The following is a 13,338-nucleotide window of genomic DNA, read 5'->3' on the forward strand; positions in this document are numbered from 1 at the left end:
AACACCTGCTGAGCACTCCTGCAGCAAATGAGGGGCGTAGTTTTCACTGATAACACAATTAGCATCAGGAGTCAAAGCACTTTGCAGGGAGAATGTACTGTGACAAGGCAGGCTGGGTGGCTGGTCTACACCGGCTGACTTTAAGAATGTGTGACACAGATTCAGAACATTCTGAACTTGCAAACACTGTGCCGTGTCCAGCATGACTTGTATATTGTCCTGGTTAAGATCCAGATGCGATGTGTACATGAAGTCCAGGATCTGCCCGATGCCGCTTACATTTTTAATATCCAAGTGAAAAACATCATTCTTCTGACCTGAAGAATTCTGAAAGAGGCTCCTGATAAAAGAAAGGATATCTGCTTACAGTGTTAACAGTTCATACATTCTGACAGCTTTTTTTAATAAATAATATTCATGTTAATATTCAAAATTACCATCCTTCTATAAATGCCAAGATTTTAAAATTAAGTATGCTTTAATCCTTTAAAAGGTTTTGGCAAGCCATCCAATAAAGCAATTCGGATGCACTGAATTAGTGTGTTGAATATCCAAACTTCCAAGGAAATCTCAACATAAAATTTTGAAATATACTCATTGTTCTTTTTTTCAAAATGCAATTATCCAAATGTACTACTAATTGCAGAGTACAGGAAACTAAAGAACACACATTTTCAATATTTTGTGTTTAGTCTGACAAAGTACATATCTCAGACCATAAAACACATACAAAAATATTTCCATATCTGTCTTAAAAACATCTGAAAATAAAAATAGCTATAATAAACCAACCCTAGATATACACTGATTTTTTAAAATTTCAATTTGTTAATTGTGGCAAAAGACACATAATAGCACACACTTGACTATGGTTCATATGATAAATTCAGTGGCATTAAGTACATTCACACTGTTGTACAACCATCACTACTAACCATTTCCAGCACCTTTTCAACATCCCAAACAGAAACTCTATACCCGTGAAACAATAACTCCCATTATCCCCATCCCCTCAGACCCTGGAAACCACCATTCTGCTTTCTGTCTCTAGGAATCTGACTACTCTAGGTACTTGATAGATACTCATTTTTTAAGCGGTAATTTATCTGGCTGTCAGATGTTTCTCAGCAACCCAATGGTCCATAAACCAGCAGTGAGAGAGCCCTATAAGTTAATGGGGGGAAAAGGCACCATAAAGCCCAGGCACTTTGTTCTGGGCACAAGTCAAGTTCACAGGTGAATGAATTTGTTGCATGTAAAAGTACCAAGTTGAGTCAGGTAAACTGTCTTGCAAGTTTGTTAGAGACCTCTTATCAAATGCAATCACCTGCATCCCCCAAACAGCCTTCAGTTCTGTTCTAATATGTGCTTAAGGAAAGTACATATCAGAAGTAGAGTGGGGAAAACTCAAAATAGCCAATGTATCACAACATCTAAACCTAACTGTTCTATGAAAACAGAACAGGCAAAGACCAAGTAGGGGACCATTTTGTACACGGGCAAAAAGTGCTGCCTACCTCAGTGAGCCAATCCACTATAATACAACTTGTAGCATATATGACAGCTGGGATTTAATTTGATGATTCGGGATTATCAAGGAATGAGTAAATCCTGTTCCATATGTTGTTTACTAGAGCAGTAAAATAGTATGAATTTTAGGGGGAAAAAGGTACTGAAAAAGCTTTAGTGCTTAAAGAGAGATAAATCTAGTTAAATCAGAAAATGTATGTAGAATACTTAATCTAATGTTAAAAATAAATGAAATACTATTGCTTGATATTATTATTTATAAGTAAATCTTTCACTGAGGCAAAAATAATTACAGGGGTAAGTAAACTGAGTTCAAACCTGTTTTCTTAGAATAGTCAAATGAGAAACAAAAACTAAAATGTTTTAACTAAAAAAAAATAGCATATAGAATGCTCTCTGATTTCTTATCAAAGAAATGTTCTTACCAGAAATTCTATTCCTCAATCTTTTTATCCTGAAAGGATAAGAAATGTATACAGAAGACGAACATTAATTGGAACTATTAAAATCAAACACAAAGTGCCAAAAGAGTTTCAAGTGCCCCAAATATATTTTAGTTAAAAGGTTCTTTCCCTCTCAGGTTACTCTAAATATTCAATACAAAAGCAAAAAACCCACAATGTGCTACAAAAGATAATGAGAGTGAAATCCAAGGAGAAAATAAAATTTAGTCAAAATAGTTCCATTCTAGAAGAGCTTTCTCTCCGTACAATTGGAAGAACAAAGTCTAAAATATGTACCTAAAGTACTGGCTGAAAGCTGCTAGAACATTCTTATGTGCTTTAAAGCAAACTCCTTTCACCACCAACATACAGTCACAAAGCAGGCCTTGAATACGCTGCTCGTGCAGCTGCTGGAGGAGATGGCAGCTGTGAGTAGCAACTGGGTCCATGCTCCACCATCCAGGAGACCTAGGACAAAGGACATGGATAAGTTGTGATTCCTGACGCCATCACCAGAAATCAAATGGCACCCAAACCCAGTGGCTGACCTGTGCTTCACTGTCATGATTCCCTGTCACAACAGTTTAAAAAAACGAGCAAAAAACATAGCTTCTGAAGCATCTACACCAATGCTGTTCAACAGAACCATCAGCAGTGATGGACATGTTCCTTATCTGCACTGCTCAATACAGCAGCCGTGAGCCACACAGGGCCGCTGAACACTGGGAATGTGGTGAGTACGACCGAGGAACTGAACATGTAATGTAATTTATACTTAAAGTCACCATATCTGGCAGTGCAAATCCAGAATATGACCATGCTAATACTACATGCACGTCTCTCATTTCTACTTAGATTACTTCAATGAAAAAATATACAGACAAAAACACTTATGAGGTTGGGAAATGGCCAGCTGGATACTATGAAATCAATTCTTATTGAGCAGCTGTATATGGGGCAATGAAGTAGAAGCTGAGGAAAATTACGAGCCTATTTGGGGAGATAAGACACAAGCCAAAATAAATGAACACACACCATAAGATGGCAATAAGGGAGGTACCGCAAGGCAGCACCTCCATCTGTTCGTCCCTCCAGCCTCTCTGACAAGGCGCTACTTTAGCAGAGACCTGAGGAAGGAACGGGAATGAGCCGGGGCTCCTGGAACAGAAACACTGGCAATCATGAAGTGTGAGCCGGAGCTGAGTGGGCAGCTGAAGCCAAGGGAGAGGGAGGATCTGACACCAGGGGGAAGGGAGAGGCAGGGAGGGGAAAGAGAAGCAGAGGGCCAGACCACGTAGAGCCTTGCAGGGCCTTTTAAGAACCTTGACTTTGACTCTGAATGGGACGGAAGCCATTATATGGATACAGAAAATTTCATCACTCAACATCTACTTACTGACTCCTCTGTGCCAGGCTCAAGGGCTACAACGGTAAGCAAAACACCCCAGGTCCCCACCCTCCTGAAGCTTACATTCCAGGGGAAGAAACACACACACAAGGACATGACAATGAAGCCAAACCGTCTGAGCTAGATACTTCATGAGTTAAGACACGGGCTCTGACGATGAGGAGCTCAGTCTAGTAAGAGATGGTGTTTGGAAGAGGAAAAGTGGGGAGAAATGGAGCCAGACTGAGATGAAACTATGGAAGTTAAAATGGCAGTTTGGTAGTAAAAACTAAAAAGCCATTACCTGCTTTATTTGTTTTCATTCTCAATACATAAGCATTAATGAAAATGTCACTAAACCATGAAGGCAAAATCTTTTTAACATGGCCTCTACTTCTATTATTGTTATTATTATTAAGCTTACTTCCTATTAATCCCAGGTGTGCCCTCCAAAATAAACTACCTGCAGCTCCCCAAACAAGCTGTGTTCCTGGCCAGTTTTGGACCCCTAGCCCACTACTCACTAGCTATACGACTGGGCAAATGACTTCTCTGTGTCCTACTTTCCTCATCCTATCTCACAGTTATTGAGATAATTGTGAGAACCCATGTGAACATTTAATATATCCCCTGGCATGTATTAAATATTCAACTCATGTTATCTAGAAAGAACACCTAGAGAGCCAGTTAAAATGCAGAGTCCTGGAGCCGAGGCATCTGCACTGTACACATCCAGGTGATTCTGGAGCAGGTGGACTGCAGACCTCTGCCTTGCTCTCTCCTCAAAAGTCTCTGGTTCTGATACTTCCTGTCCTGGGAATACTTTATTGACAAATGACTCTCCCACCTTCCAGATAACGCCCACGCTCTGAACAGGGTTTGGCTGAGCTGTCACCTGCTCCTGAAGTCCTTCCGGCCATGTTTCCCCTTCTCCACCGTTCCCTCCTCAAGTCTGACTTTGGGGTCACATCTGTGCGATCTTACCGCATAAATACTTCAGTAAGATACCCTGTCATTATGTCCTATCACCTGTGTCTCCAACTCTGCCGTGAGTTCTGAAGGTACCATCTTATCCACCTTCACCGGGCACACAGCAGATACTCAACCACTAAAATGCACGCTAGCTGATCTCTGCTGCTGGTTAGTAACGTTTTCTATTTGTTTCTTTTCAACTCCGTCTACATTCCCCACAACAGTGCTTCTGAATCCTTTCCATTCTCTTCATTCTCACCACGTCTGCCTCCCTCTTCCATAAAAATGACTGTGACGCTGACTTCACTAAGGTTGATTCCATGAATGACTTACTATACCCTGAGTGCCTTAAATTCCTTTTGTGATTCCAAATTTCCCCCTCACCCTCCTCAGTCCCTTCAGCTCAGAGGATGAAGCGCACCTTCTCCTTCCAAGGCTGACTTCCCTTCTCCTTTCCCTCTAGGACTCTGCTTCGTCACCCCTTTCAATGCTCCACTCTGTCCTCCTACTGGCTCACCAGTCCCTGTAAACACGCCAAGATGGCCCCGTGTTGAAAAAAGCAAAACAAAACAGGACAACAAACCTTTCCCCCAGGTACATCTAGTCATCACAGGCCCCCCCCTCACACGTTTGAAAGAGCAATCTACACACCCTACTTTACTTTCTCACCACTCCTTTTTTCACCTTACAACCTGCTGCCCTTCTCACTGTGCTGAAACAGACTCCCTGCAGTGGCCTGCCCTCAGTCCCTTCCCCCCAAGCTTTCCCACAACAGGTGGTGGTGCAGCCTGCCCACCTCCGCTGTGGAACTCCTCCTGCCCAGAAGGCTCCCGGTTCTCCATGTCCCTGATCTGTCCCATCTCCAGGCTGCACTCCTTCCCCTGTGAGCCCCCCACACGTTAATGTCCCTTAAGATTCAGCACCTGGGCCCTCTTCTCTTTCCTGTCACCATCACATCTATTCTTGGCTTTCACCTGGTCAGAGCAGACAATTCCTAAATTTGAAACCCCAGCTTCAGCCACCAGTTCCAAATGTTCAGCTTTCTGCTGAACATCTCCAACTGTATGACCCTTCAACTCAGAATCTCCACATCTCACCTCCCATCATCACACCTCCTGGTTCCTAAACCCTGGAGCCCATGCTCTTATGCCCATGAGAAAAAGGACATTAAAAACACAACATAGAACCTTCCTCCAAATGTTAAAATACAGCAAATATTCTGAATCTATATTAGACATTCTCTAGCTATAGAGAAGTGACATGCAAAGTTATGAACCATTCCACAGTTTACTTTGACTATAAAAATTGTAACTACTCTATATTACTTAGTGTAGTCCTCTAATTGCTTCACAATGAATCCTGCGCCTCCCCAGTAAGATTATAAAAAACTCCAGAAAACGAATCTGCATCTTGTATTTCTTATGTCTCCTATGAATAACAGCTATGAATAATAATGTATCATGTACCTAGTAACAATAATAATAACAAGTATTTATCAAATGTTTCCTCTATGCCATGCAGTATTTGAAGCTCTTTACACATATTAACTCATTTAATCCTCAGAATAACTGTAAAATAGATACTACATACTATTAGCCTCATTTTACAGACGAGGACAATGAGGCACTTGGTGGATAAAAGAGGTCCACAACTTCTCTGACCCTCTTCCCAAGGGGAGGTGGGATGTAGGTCTCCTCTCCTTGAATCTGAACAGCCTCTACCTTAATCAACAGAACAGGTAAACGGGTGTAAAGCTGTGCCCATTTCTGGGCCCAAGCCCTACAAGCCGACAGCTTCCACCTTCCATGTTTTGGACACTGGCTCTGGAAGGCCTGAGTCAACAGCAGGACTGTAAGACACCCAGCTGGAGAGAGCACATGGGGCAGGAGAAGGGCTCAGCTGAGTCCAGCCTTCCAGCCATTCCTTCCCAGGTACCAGATATGGGAGCAAGCCACAATGAATGCTCCACGCCAGCCCTTCCAGCTGATCACCACTCCCAGTCCATACATGTGGAGCTGAAGAACCACCCAGCACGGCCCTGCCTGAATTCCTGACCCACAAAACCGTGAGATAAAATAAAACAGTTTTTAAGTCACCAAGTTTTGGGATAGTTTGTCACACAGCAATAGATAACCTGAACAGAGTTACAGAGGACAAACACAGCTAATAAGTAATAGGTAATCAATAAGGCACAGAATTGGGATTTAAACCCAGGGAATCTGACTCCAAAGTCCACATGCTTAACCACTACTCCAAGTTACATGCAATAGCTCAAAGGCCTTCCTTGGAATAAGTCAGAAGCCTCTTCAGTCTACTACCTATACCTGACTGTCCAGGTGATCCCAGAGATAAGCACCAAAGTAAAGCACAGCACACATGAGGATGAACACGTGCAACATAGGCGCTGTGTTGTGATACAAGAAGCACGGGGCTCTCTATATATTTTCAGCTAACTCACTTTGTCACAAGGTAAAAAAATCTTCTGTCTTGTTGATCAGCGTATCTCTGGTACCCAGAAGAGTGCCTTCGACACAGTAGGTGCTCAATACATGGTTTCAGGATGGATGGAGACTCTGGGCCCCAGTTTTTTCCTCTGTGAAAGTGGAGGGGTTCCCCCATTGGGTTAGATAATCTCTAAGGTAACTTCCTGTTCTAAATGCTACAAATCTATACCAAGATAGTATAGATTACTATCTTGCTGACACCTTGATCTTGGACTTCTAGTTCCCAGAACTGTGAGAAAATAAACGTCTACTGTTCAAGGCCCCCACCAGGCTGCGGTATTTTGTTATAGCAGCCCTCACATACACCCTCTGTTCCATTCCCAGCCCTGCTCACCTCCAGAATGAAAGCCTCCTTATCACCCACACAGCCCCACTCTAGGCCTAATGCTTCTCACAATTCTCTGTTCAAACCCCGTTCAACCTTCATTCACCCATTGAAGCAACATACACTTAGTCTGCACCTCTGTGTGCGCGACCTGTCTCAAGGGCTGAGAAGAGCAGCCAAGCGATTAAGCCGCAGGCACTCTGAGAGCTTTACATTCACCAACTCATGAAATCCTACAAAAACCCCACCACGTAGGAACCTTTATTACACCCGTTTTACAGACGCGGAACCGAGGCACGGAGAGGTCTTAACGCCAGTGGGGCTGGGGGGGCTAGGAGCTCTGTAGTCTTAAGCACTATTATCAACTACAGCGTGATGCAGCGAGCCGGGGCGGGGAGGGACCCGCTGCTTCCCGCGGGCGGTGCCCGGGCGGCCGGCAGCGACTAGCTGGAGGAGGCCGGGAGGGGACGCGGGTGGGGTTTCCATGCAGAGGGAGCTGCACGAAGGGGAAGGCCCCGCTCGAGGCCCCGGACCAGTCTTCGTCTCTGAGCCAGAGCACCGCGCGGCCGCGGGTTAACACGCCTGACCCGGCAGCTCCACTGACCCTCGCGGTGGTTCCATGCCCTGCCCGGCCCTCGGGAACCCAGCCGGGGTTCCGGGGTGCTCCCACCACGCCGGACCCGCACGCCCTCGAGTGGCCGGCCTCCTGGCCCGGCGCCTACCTTCCCCTCGGAGGCCGCTCCACGCCCCGCCGCCTTCTCTTCTCTTGCCGCCGCCGCCGCCGCCGCCCACAGCGCCACTCGCCGGGCTCCGCCGGCAGCCAAACCACCCAGACAACGCCCCCTCGGCCAGCACGATCCGCCTCCGGCTTCCGGTTGCGTCACTTCCGCCAGGAGGTGTGGCCGCGGCGCGCCGGCGCGCGGGAAGGCGCAGAAGAGAGTTTTGCTGGGGGAATCTCTGGAGGGAGGTGGCGGCTCCGCTGGGCGGGCGTTGGCGATTCCACGTGCTCTCGCGGCCGGTTGAAACCTTTGGCGGGCGCTGGCTCAGAGGTGAGGGGCGGTGGCCCAGAGGTCCGACCTAGGAGGCTGGGGCTCAGAGAGTGGGGCGGGGGACGCGCTGTGGCCGATGCCTGCGTTTCCACCGTTAGAGAGTCTCTCCTTTGGCTTATACGCATGGAAGGAGGAAATGCATTCAGGTCCCATTTGTACTCTGGGGAAGTGGAAGGAGTCCCGGACTTGGGATGACCAATCCCTCCGGGTTTTAAAATGGAAAGGCCCTCGTGCCTTGAACCCACAGAGGGGGTTGCAGCCAGGATGGTTGGTCACCGCTGGACTGGGCTGCAAGGCATGTTGGGGACGAGGCGCTTGCCTTCTTTGAGTCTTGGGGAGCTGGGTCCCAAAGGAGGAGGCCTTAGGGCATAGTGGTTGAGAGCCCGGGACTTAGGGCCAGAATAGCTGCGTGTGAATCCAGGTTTGCCACTAACTGGATGTGTGACCTGCTGCAGGTTACTGAACCACTTCGTGCCTGATCTGTCAAAAGGGAATAATATAGAATCTAACTCAGAGGATTCTTGTAAGGATTACATGAGCCCAAACGTGTTAACCGCCTATGATAGGGCTTGGCACATAGTAGATGCTCAATAAATGTCAGGATTTTCTGCAGCCCCTGCCTCTGAGGAGAGATTAGGGGCATGAAGTGGGGTGTGAGTGCGTGCAAGGCTGCCTTTCCTGCAGAGGACCCATCTGGGACTTATTCAAAGAGCGGCCCCAGCCTTCCTCACCAGTGCCTAGCATAGTGCCTGACAGGTAGGCTTGCACAGATAGTTATTACACCAGTGTTTAAACCCGTGCTGGTGATGTAGTGTGTGGGGAGGGTGTGAGACTGGAACTGGGAGGCAGAGAGACACGGCTCAGCTTCTCCCAGCCTCAGCTGGCTCATCTGTCCAGTGGAGATGGGTGTACCTGCCTCTTAGAGTTTTTGCAGAGCAAGGGAGAGGTCCTCCCTGAGTGCACATCCAGACCCTCATCACCCCACATTCAGAGGTTTAGGTGTGATGGTGGGCAGTTTGTACTTGTCTGTCCTTCCCTTTCACCATACCCTTCGTTTCTTGGAATTCTCCCTCCTCCCTGCCACCCCCCAAGGGGCTCAGGGCTGGCCTAGATGACCAGATGCATTGTTTCACAGATGGGAGAATTTAAGTTCTGAGGGTTGAGTGCTCAAGGCCACAGAGCTCACTGGGGGCTGTTGACAGCTTGGCCCCTCAGGTGGGCTGTTTCGGTGTGTGATGGTGGCAATGGGGTTTAGGTCAGTGTGTGTATGCGAAGGAATGTTTTAAGAATAGTGGATTTTTTTTTTTTTTTTAATAAACAATACAAAAATGTGTAGGGAGGAAGGTAAAAAATCACCCCAAATACAATCCCAGAACAAACCTGAGTTCATGTCATCAGGGAACAGGGCAGTAGCGTGGGCACCCATGGGGTGGGGAGGGGAGCCATAGGAGACTAGAGAGAGTTTATGAAAATAGATGGATGGACTGAGGGTCACATTTAAAGAAGCATGTGTTTGGAGGGGAATGGGAGCCATGTCACTGATGTGTGCAGATTAATAGATCACAAGAAATTCTACTATTGGGTAAGGATCCATCACTGACATCTGGTATCTTATTTAACTTTCCACACAGTGCTCTACGATAGATAATAGACCTATTTTACAGATAAACAGAATCTGCGAAGTTTAGGTACCTCAAGGTCATTTAGTTTTCACTTGGCAGATGTGGGCTCTGGCTCAGATCCTCTGGCCCTGACTCCAGGCCCAGGTCAACAGAACTCGGCCACCGTCTTGATAAGAGGAGACTGAGGTGCCTGGATTGCTTCACAAGTTCCCGGCCCCGTACTAATGCTGTCTGTTGCCCATCAACTCAGCGCTACTGCCCAATACCCATCATACTCTGCTGTGACAAGGGTGGTGTCCTTGCCCAGTGTGGCCTGGCTTTAGGCTAAAGACTTAGGTTTCCCTTAAATGGACGGTCATGACATATATGGCACCTGAACCCAGTAGACAGGTGTCCTAAAAGTCTTAATGCTGCATGTTTTTAGCTTTTCTAACCTCTGAGCTACAAATGTTACAAATTTACCAGAAACATCATTTGAATGTTTAATTATTTAAATTTCTTCCACATTTATTTAGTCTTGTGAAGTTTGAATGAGTTGAGTCTTTTGTTTCAGGAAGTGCAGCACTATCTTCAATTAGAGGAGCTGAATTTTCACAGGGTGTCTTTGTAAGTTTGTAGCGTTTGCACTTCTGAAATTGTCAGCCCTGCACTCAGACTTGCCAGGCAGGCTGTGCAGTTAGGGTGGTTTTGAGCTTGCTGTTTTGAAACCCCTCCCTCCTCTCCCCACATAGGCACACAGGCAAGTGTTTACTGCATAAAAGAAAGGGGTAAGCTCCTTACAGACCTTATCTCCTTAGCAAGCAGGTGGCCACACTGCCCCCATTGCTCATCAACTCTAAAAATGCAGTGATGGCTCTAAAAATCCAGAGGCACTGTGAGACTGAGTTCTGGCTTAATGTGCAAGCTCCCCATTCTACCTTTTAAAGAATCGCAACAAATTTCTAAATGTAAACATATGCCACAAAAGACCAAATGAAAACGTTTGGAGGGGTATTTTTCTGAGGGACATGTGACCAAATTCTAATCCTCTCCTGAACTGATGTTTACACTGTGTATGGTTAATCCCCAGAGGTAAACCGTGTTTTACACAGATATCCCGAGCATCTTTTTTGTCAACATCACTGGCTTCTTTGAGTTGATAAATTTTGTCTCCAGCGGTCCTCTTCAGGCCTTTAATTCCTGACCTTCCACTGCAGCCTGCATCTCCCAACTGGATCTCAAAGCTTGCCTGAGCCTCCTCCCCTCCCCTCTCCCCCTTGATTAAGATGCAGAATAGACCTCAAAAATGAAGGTTGGAAAGCTCCGGTCCATAGCTTCAGTTTGAGGGGGTATTTTTTTCGTTGTTGAATCTCATTATGAAAGTACTTCTGAATTTTCCAGCAGATAATTTGGCTCACTGCAGCTGCTTCTACCTTGTGTGTACAATGACAGTCCATTTCTTGGTGATTAATTAATGGTTTACTCTCATTCTTAGACCAAAGTGCCGCTCGAGACTATTTATTTGACAGTGTGGTGTTGGCTTTTGTTCTGGCCTTGTTCTCCTTGTGAGGCAGGGTGGCTGCTCTGTTGCCTGCCAGTAATCTATCATCCTTCTGCTGGGTACAGAATGCTGGCTTCGGGGGAATAGGTCATAGTCCAAGTGATGCCAGCCCCCCAGGACTTGTGACTGTTTCACATGTCTTTACCATAATCAGGTAAGAAGATGGTCTTTGTTGGCGCACATCCCAGCAAAGTCAGGTTTGTTTTCCTCTGGATTCTCTGCTAGACTGTAGCTGACCACATGTAACCCTGATGGTGAGCTGAGGAAGGGGTCCTGGGGTCAGGGACCCACGTTTTGTGTGTAGCACATCAGGCAAACTGACATCCAGCAGTGCTCTGCGGGGCAAGAGACCCCCAAGAGAGATCAGCTGGGCCTCTGTAAACCCTGGAGTTGCAGCCAGGATGTACATTTCCATTCAGGGTTGAATGGATGGGAATAGCCCTGATCCTTGCTTAGGTATGTCCTCTCCAGCAGTGACTCAGAACGTGGGAGTGGAGGAGAGACAGTAATTTCATACATGAGAATTTTCCGTGACCCAGGAGTCACTCATTTGTGCTGAAGGATTCTCGAATGAAGTCTTATCCGGAAGCAAATTGTATCAGTTTACTTGATCCTTAACTTCACCATGAGGAAGAAAGTGCCGGGTTAAACAATTGTTCTCAATATTTTTGCTGTGAAACTTATTTATAATGTAAAATGACAACACTCTTAGAATCTAGTGATAAAAAATTATATAACCCTGGAAAGTTACTATGACTTCTGTGACACTTTTAGGTGAATTTGTGTTTTGTTGAGCACAATAGCATCTCCGTGAACTTTTTAAATGGTAGTTATGTGTAGGTGTGGACCCACTTAATCATGGGGCAGTGCTCAGGACACTTGGGTTTGGGAGCACCCTCCAGTAATGCAGCACCCAGCAGTGGGACACCTGAATATGGTCCCATTTCTTTCTTATTGATCTGACAGGGAGCCACACCTACTCCTGTCCATTAAAACTGAGAGGCACATCCTCATTTTTAACATCTGGTGGGTACATAGTTATGCCTATATGAGTGCTTTTTGTGCTTATAGAAACTATTTTTAGGCCTCTTCTCCACTTTCTAAACCTTCCTCAGTTCCCCTTTTGCTGTGTTCTTATTGTATTTGGGGATTTGAAATAATTTGCAGCACATACCTAGAGGCATTAGAGAGAAAAAGAACACATGTATGCACTTTAAGTTATTGGGAAAGGTAGGATATTTCATTTAACGCCCCCAAAACTCTTCATCTCTAGAGACAGCCTGTGAAGCTTAAATCCTGGTTCTGCTACTGTGTGACCTTGGGCAAATTACTTAATCTCTCTGAGTCCCAATACCTCATGTAAATTGTGAACAGTAATAGTCCTTACCTCATAGGGTTGCTGTGAGGATTAAATAAGTTCATTAGCATAAAGCTGTTAGAATAGAGCCCAGCACATGGTAAGCACTCAACAAATGTTAGCCATATTATTATTGTTGATTATAATTTTACTTATGTGGTGGTAGAGGTTTATGTAGATTGCTAATCAACTGATTCTGTTGTGTTGTTGTTTTCATGTGAAAAGCTAGCTGTCTGAATCATATATTTGGAAAAGAAGTTTCAGATCACAATGATAATTATCTTTTTTCCTTTTTGATTTTTTTTTTTTAGGATAAGACTTAAAACCTGTCTTGGATAAAAAAATATTTAATCATTTAGCTAAAAATGGTATTTTTTACATGCAATGCATGTGGTGAATCAGTGAAGAAAATACAAGTAGAAAAGCATGTGGCTCTTTGCAGAAACTGTGAATGTCTTTCCTGCATTGACTGCGGTAAAGACTTCTGGTAAGTTCCACAGAATCCAGGTAGATCCATAGTAAAGGTCCAGACCAATTATGGAACCCCTGGTCCCACAAAGCCGTAAAAAAAAAAAAAAAAAAAAAAAAAAAAAGAGGCAAATTTGATAA

General features: G+C 45.3%; 2 protein-coding genes across 2 annotated transcripts in view; one reads left to right on the forward strand and one right to left on the reverse strand.

Moving 5' to 3' along the window:
* The window catches only part of ZBTB49 (zinc finger and BTB domain containing 49), an 18,512-nt gene extending 16,090 nt beyond the window's left edge, over positions 1-2,422 (reverse strand). Inside the window, exons 1-2 of the mRNA XM_007451503.1 lie at positions 2,271-2,422; positions 4-340 (exon numbers count right to left, since the gene is read on the reverse strand). Of these exons, the coding sequence (XP_007451565.1) occupies positions 4-340; positions 2,271-2,422 (489 nt within the window). The remainder of the gene's footprint in view (positions 1-3; positions 341-2,270) is intronic.
* Positions 2,423-8,154: 5,732 nt separating this feature from the next.
* Positions 8,155-13,338, forward strand: part of LYAR (Ly1 antibody reactive) — an 18,449-nt gene continuing 13,265 nt past the window's right edge. Inside the window, exons 1-2 of the mRNA XM_007451504.1 lie at positions 8,155-8,210; positions 13,041-13,216. Of these exons, the coding sequence (XP_007451566.1) occupies positions 13,095-13,216 (122 nt within the window). The 5' untranslated portion in view covers positions 8,155-8,210; positions 13,041-13,094. The remainder of the gene's footprint in view (positions 8,211-13,040; positions 13,217-13,338) is intronic.

Source organism: Lipotes vexillifer, unplaced genomic scaffold (genome assembly GCF_000442215.2).
Source record: "Lipotes vexillifer unplaced genomic scaffold, Lipotes_vexillifer_v1.1 scaffold1417, whole genome shotgun sequence".
Classification (NCBI taxonomy): domain Eukaryota; kingdom Metazoa; phylum Chordata; class Mammalia; order Artiodactyla; family Lipotidae; genus Lipotes; species Lipotes vexillifer.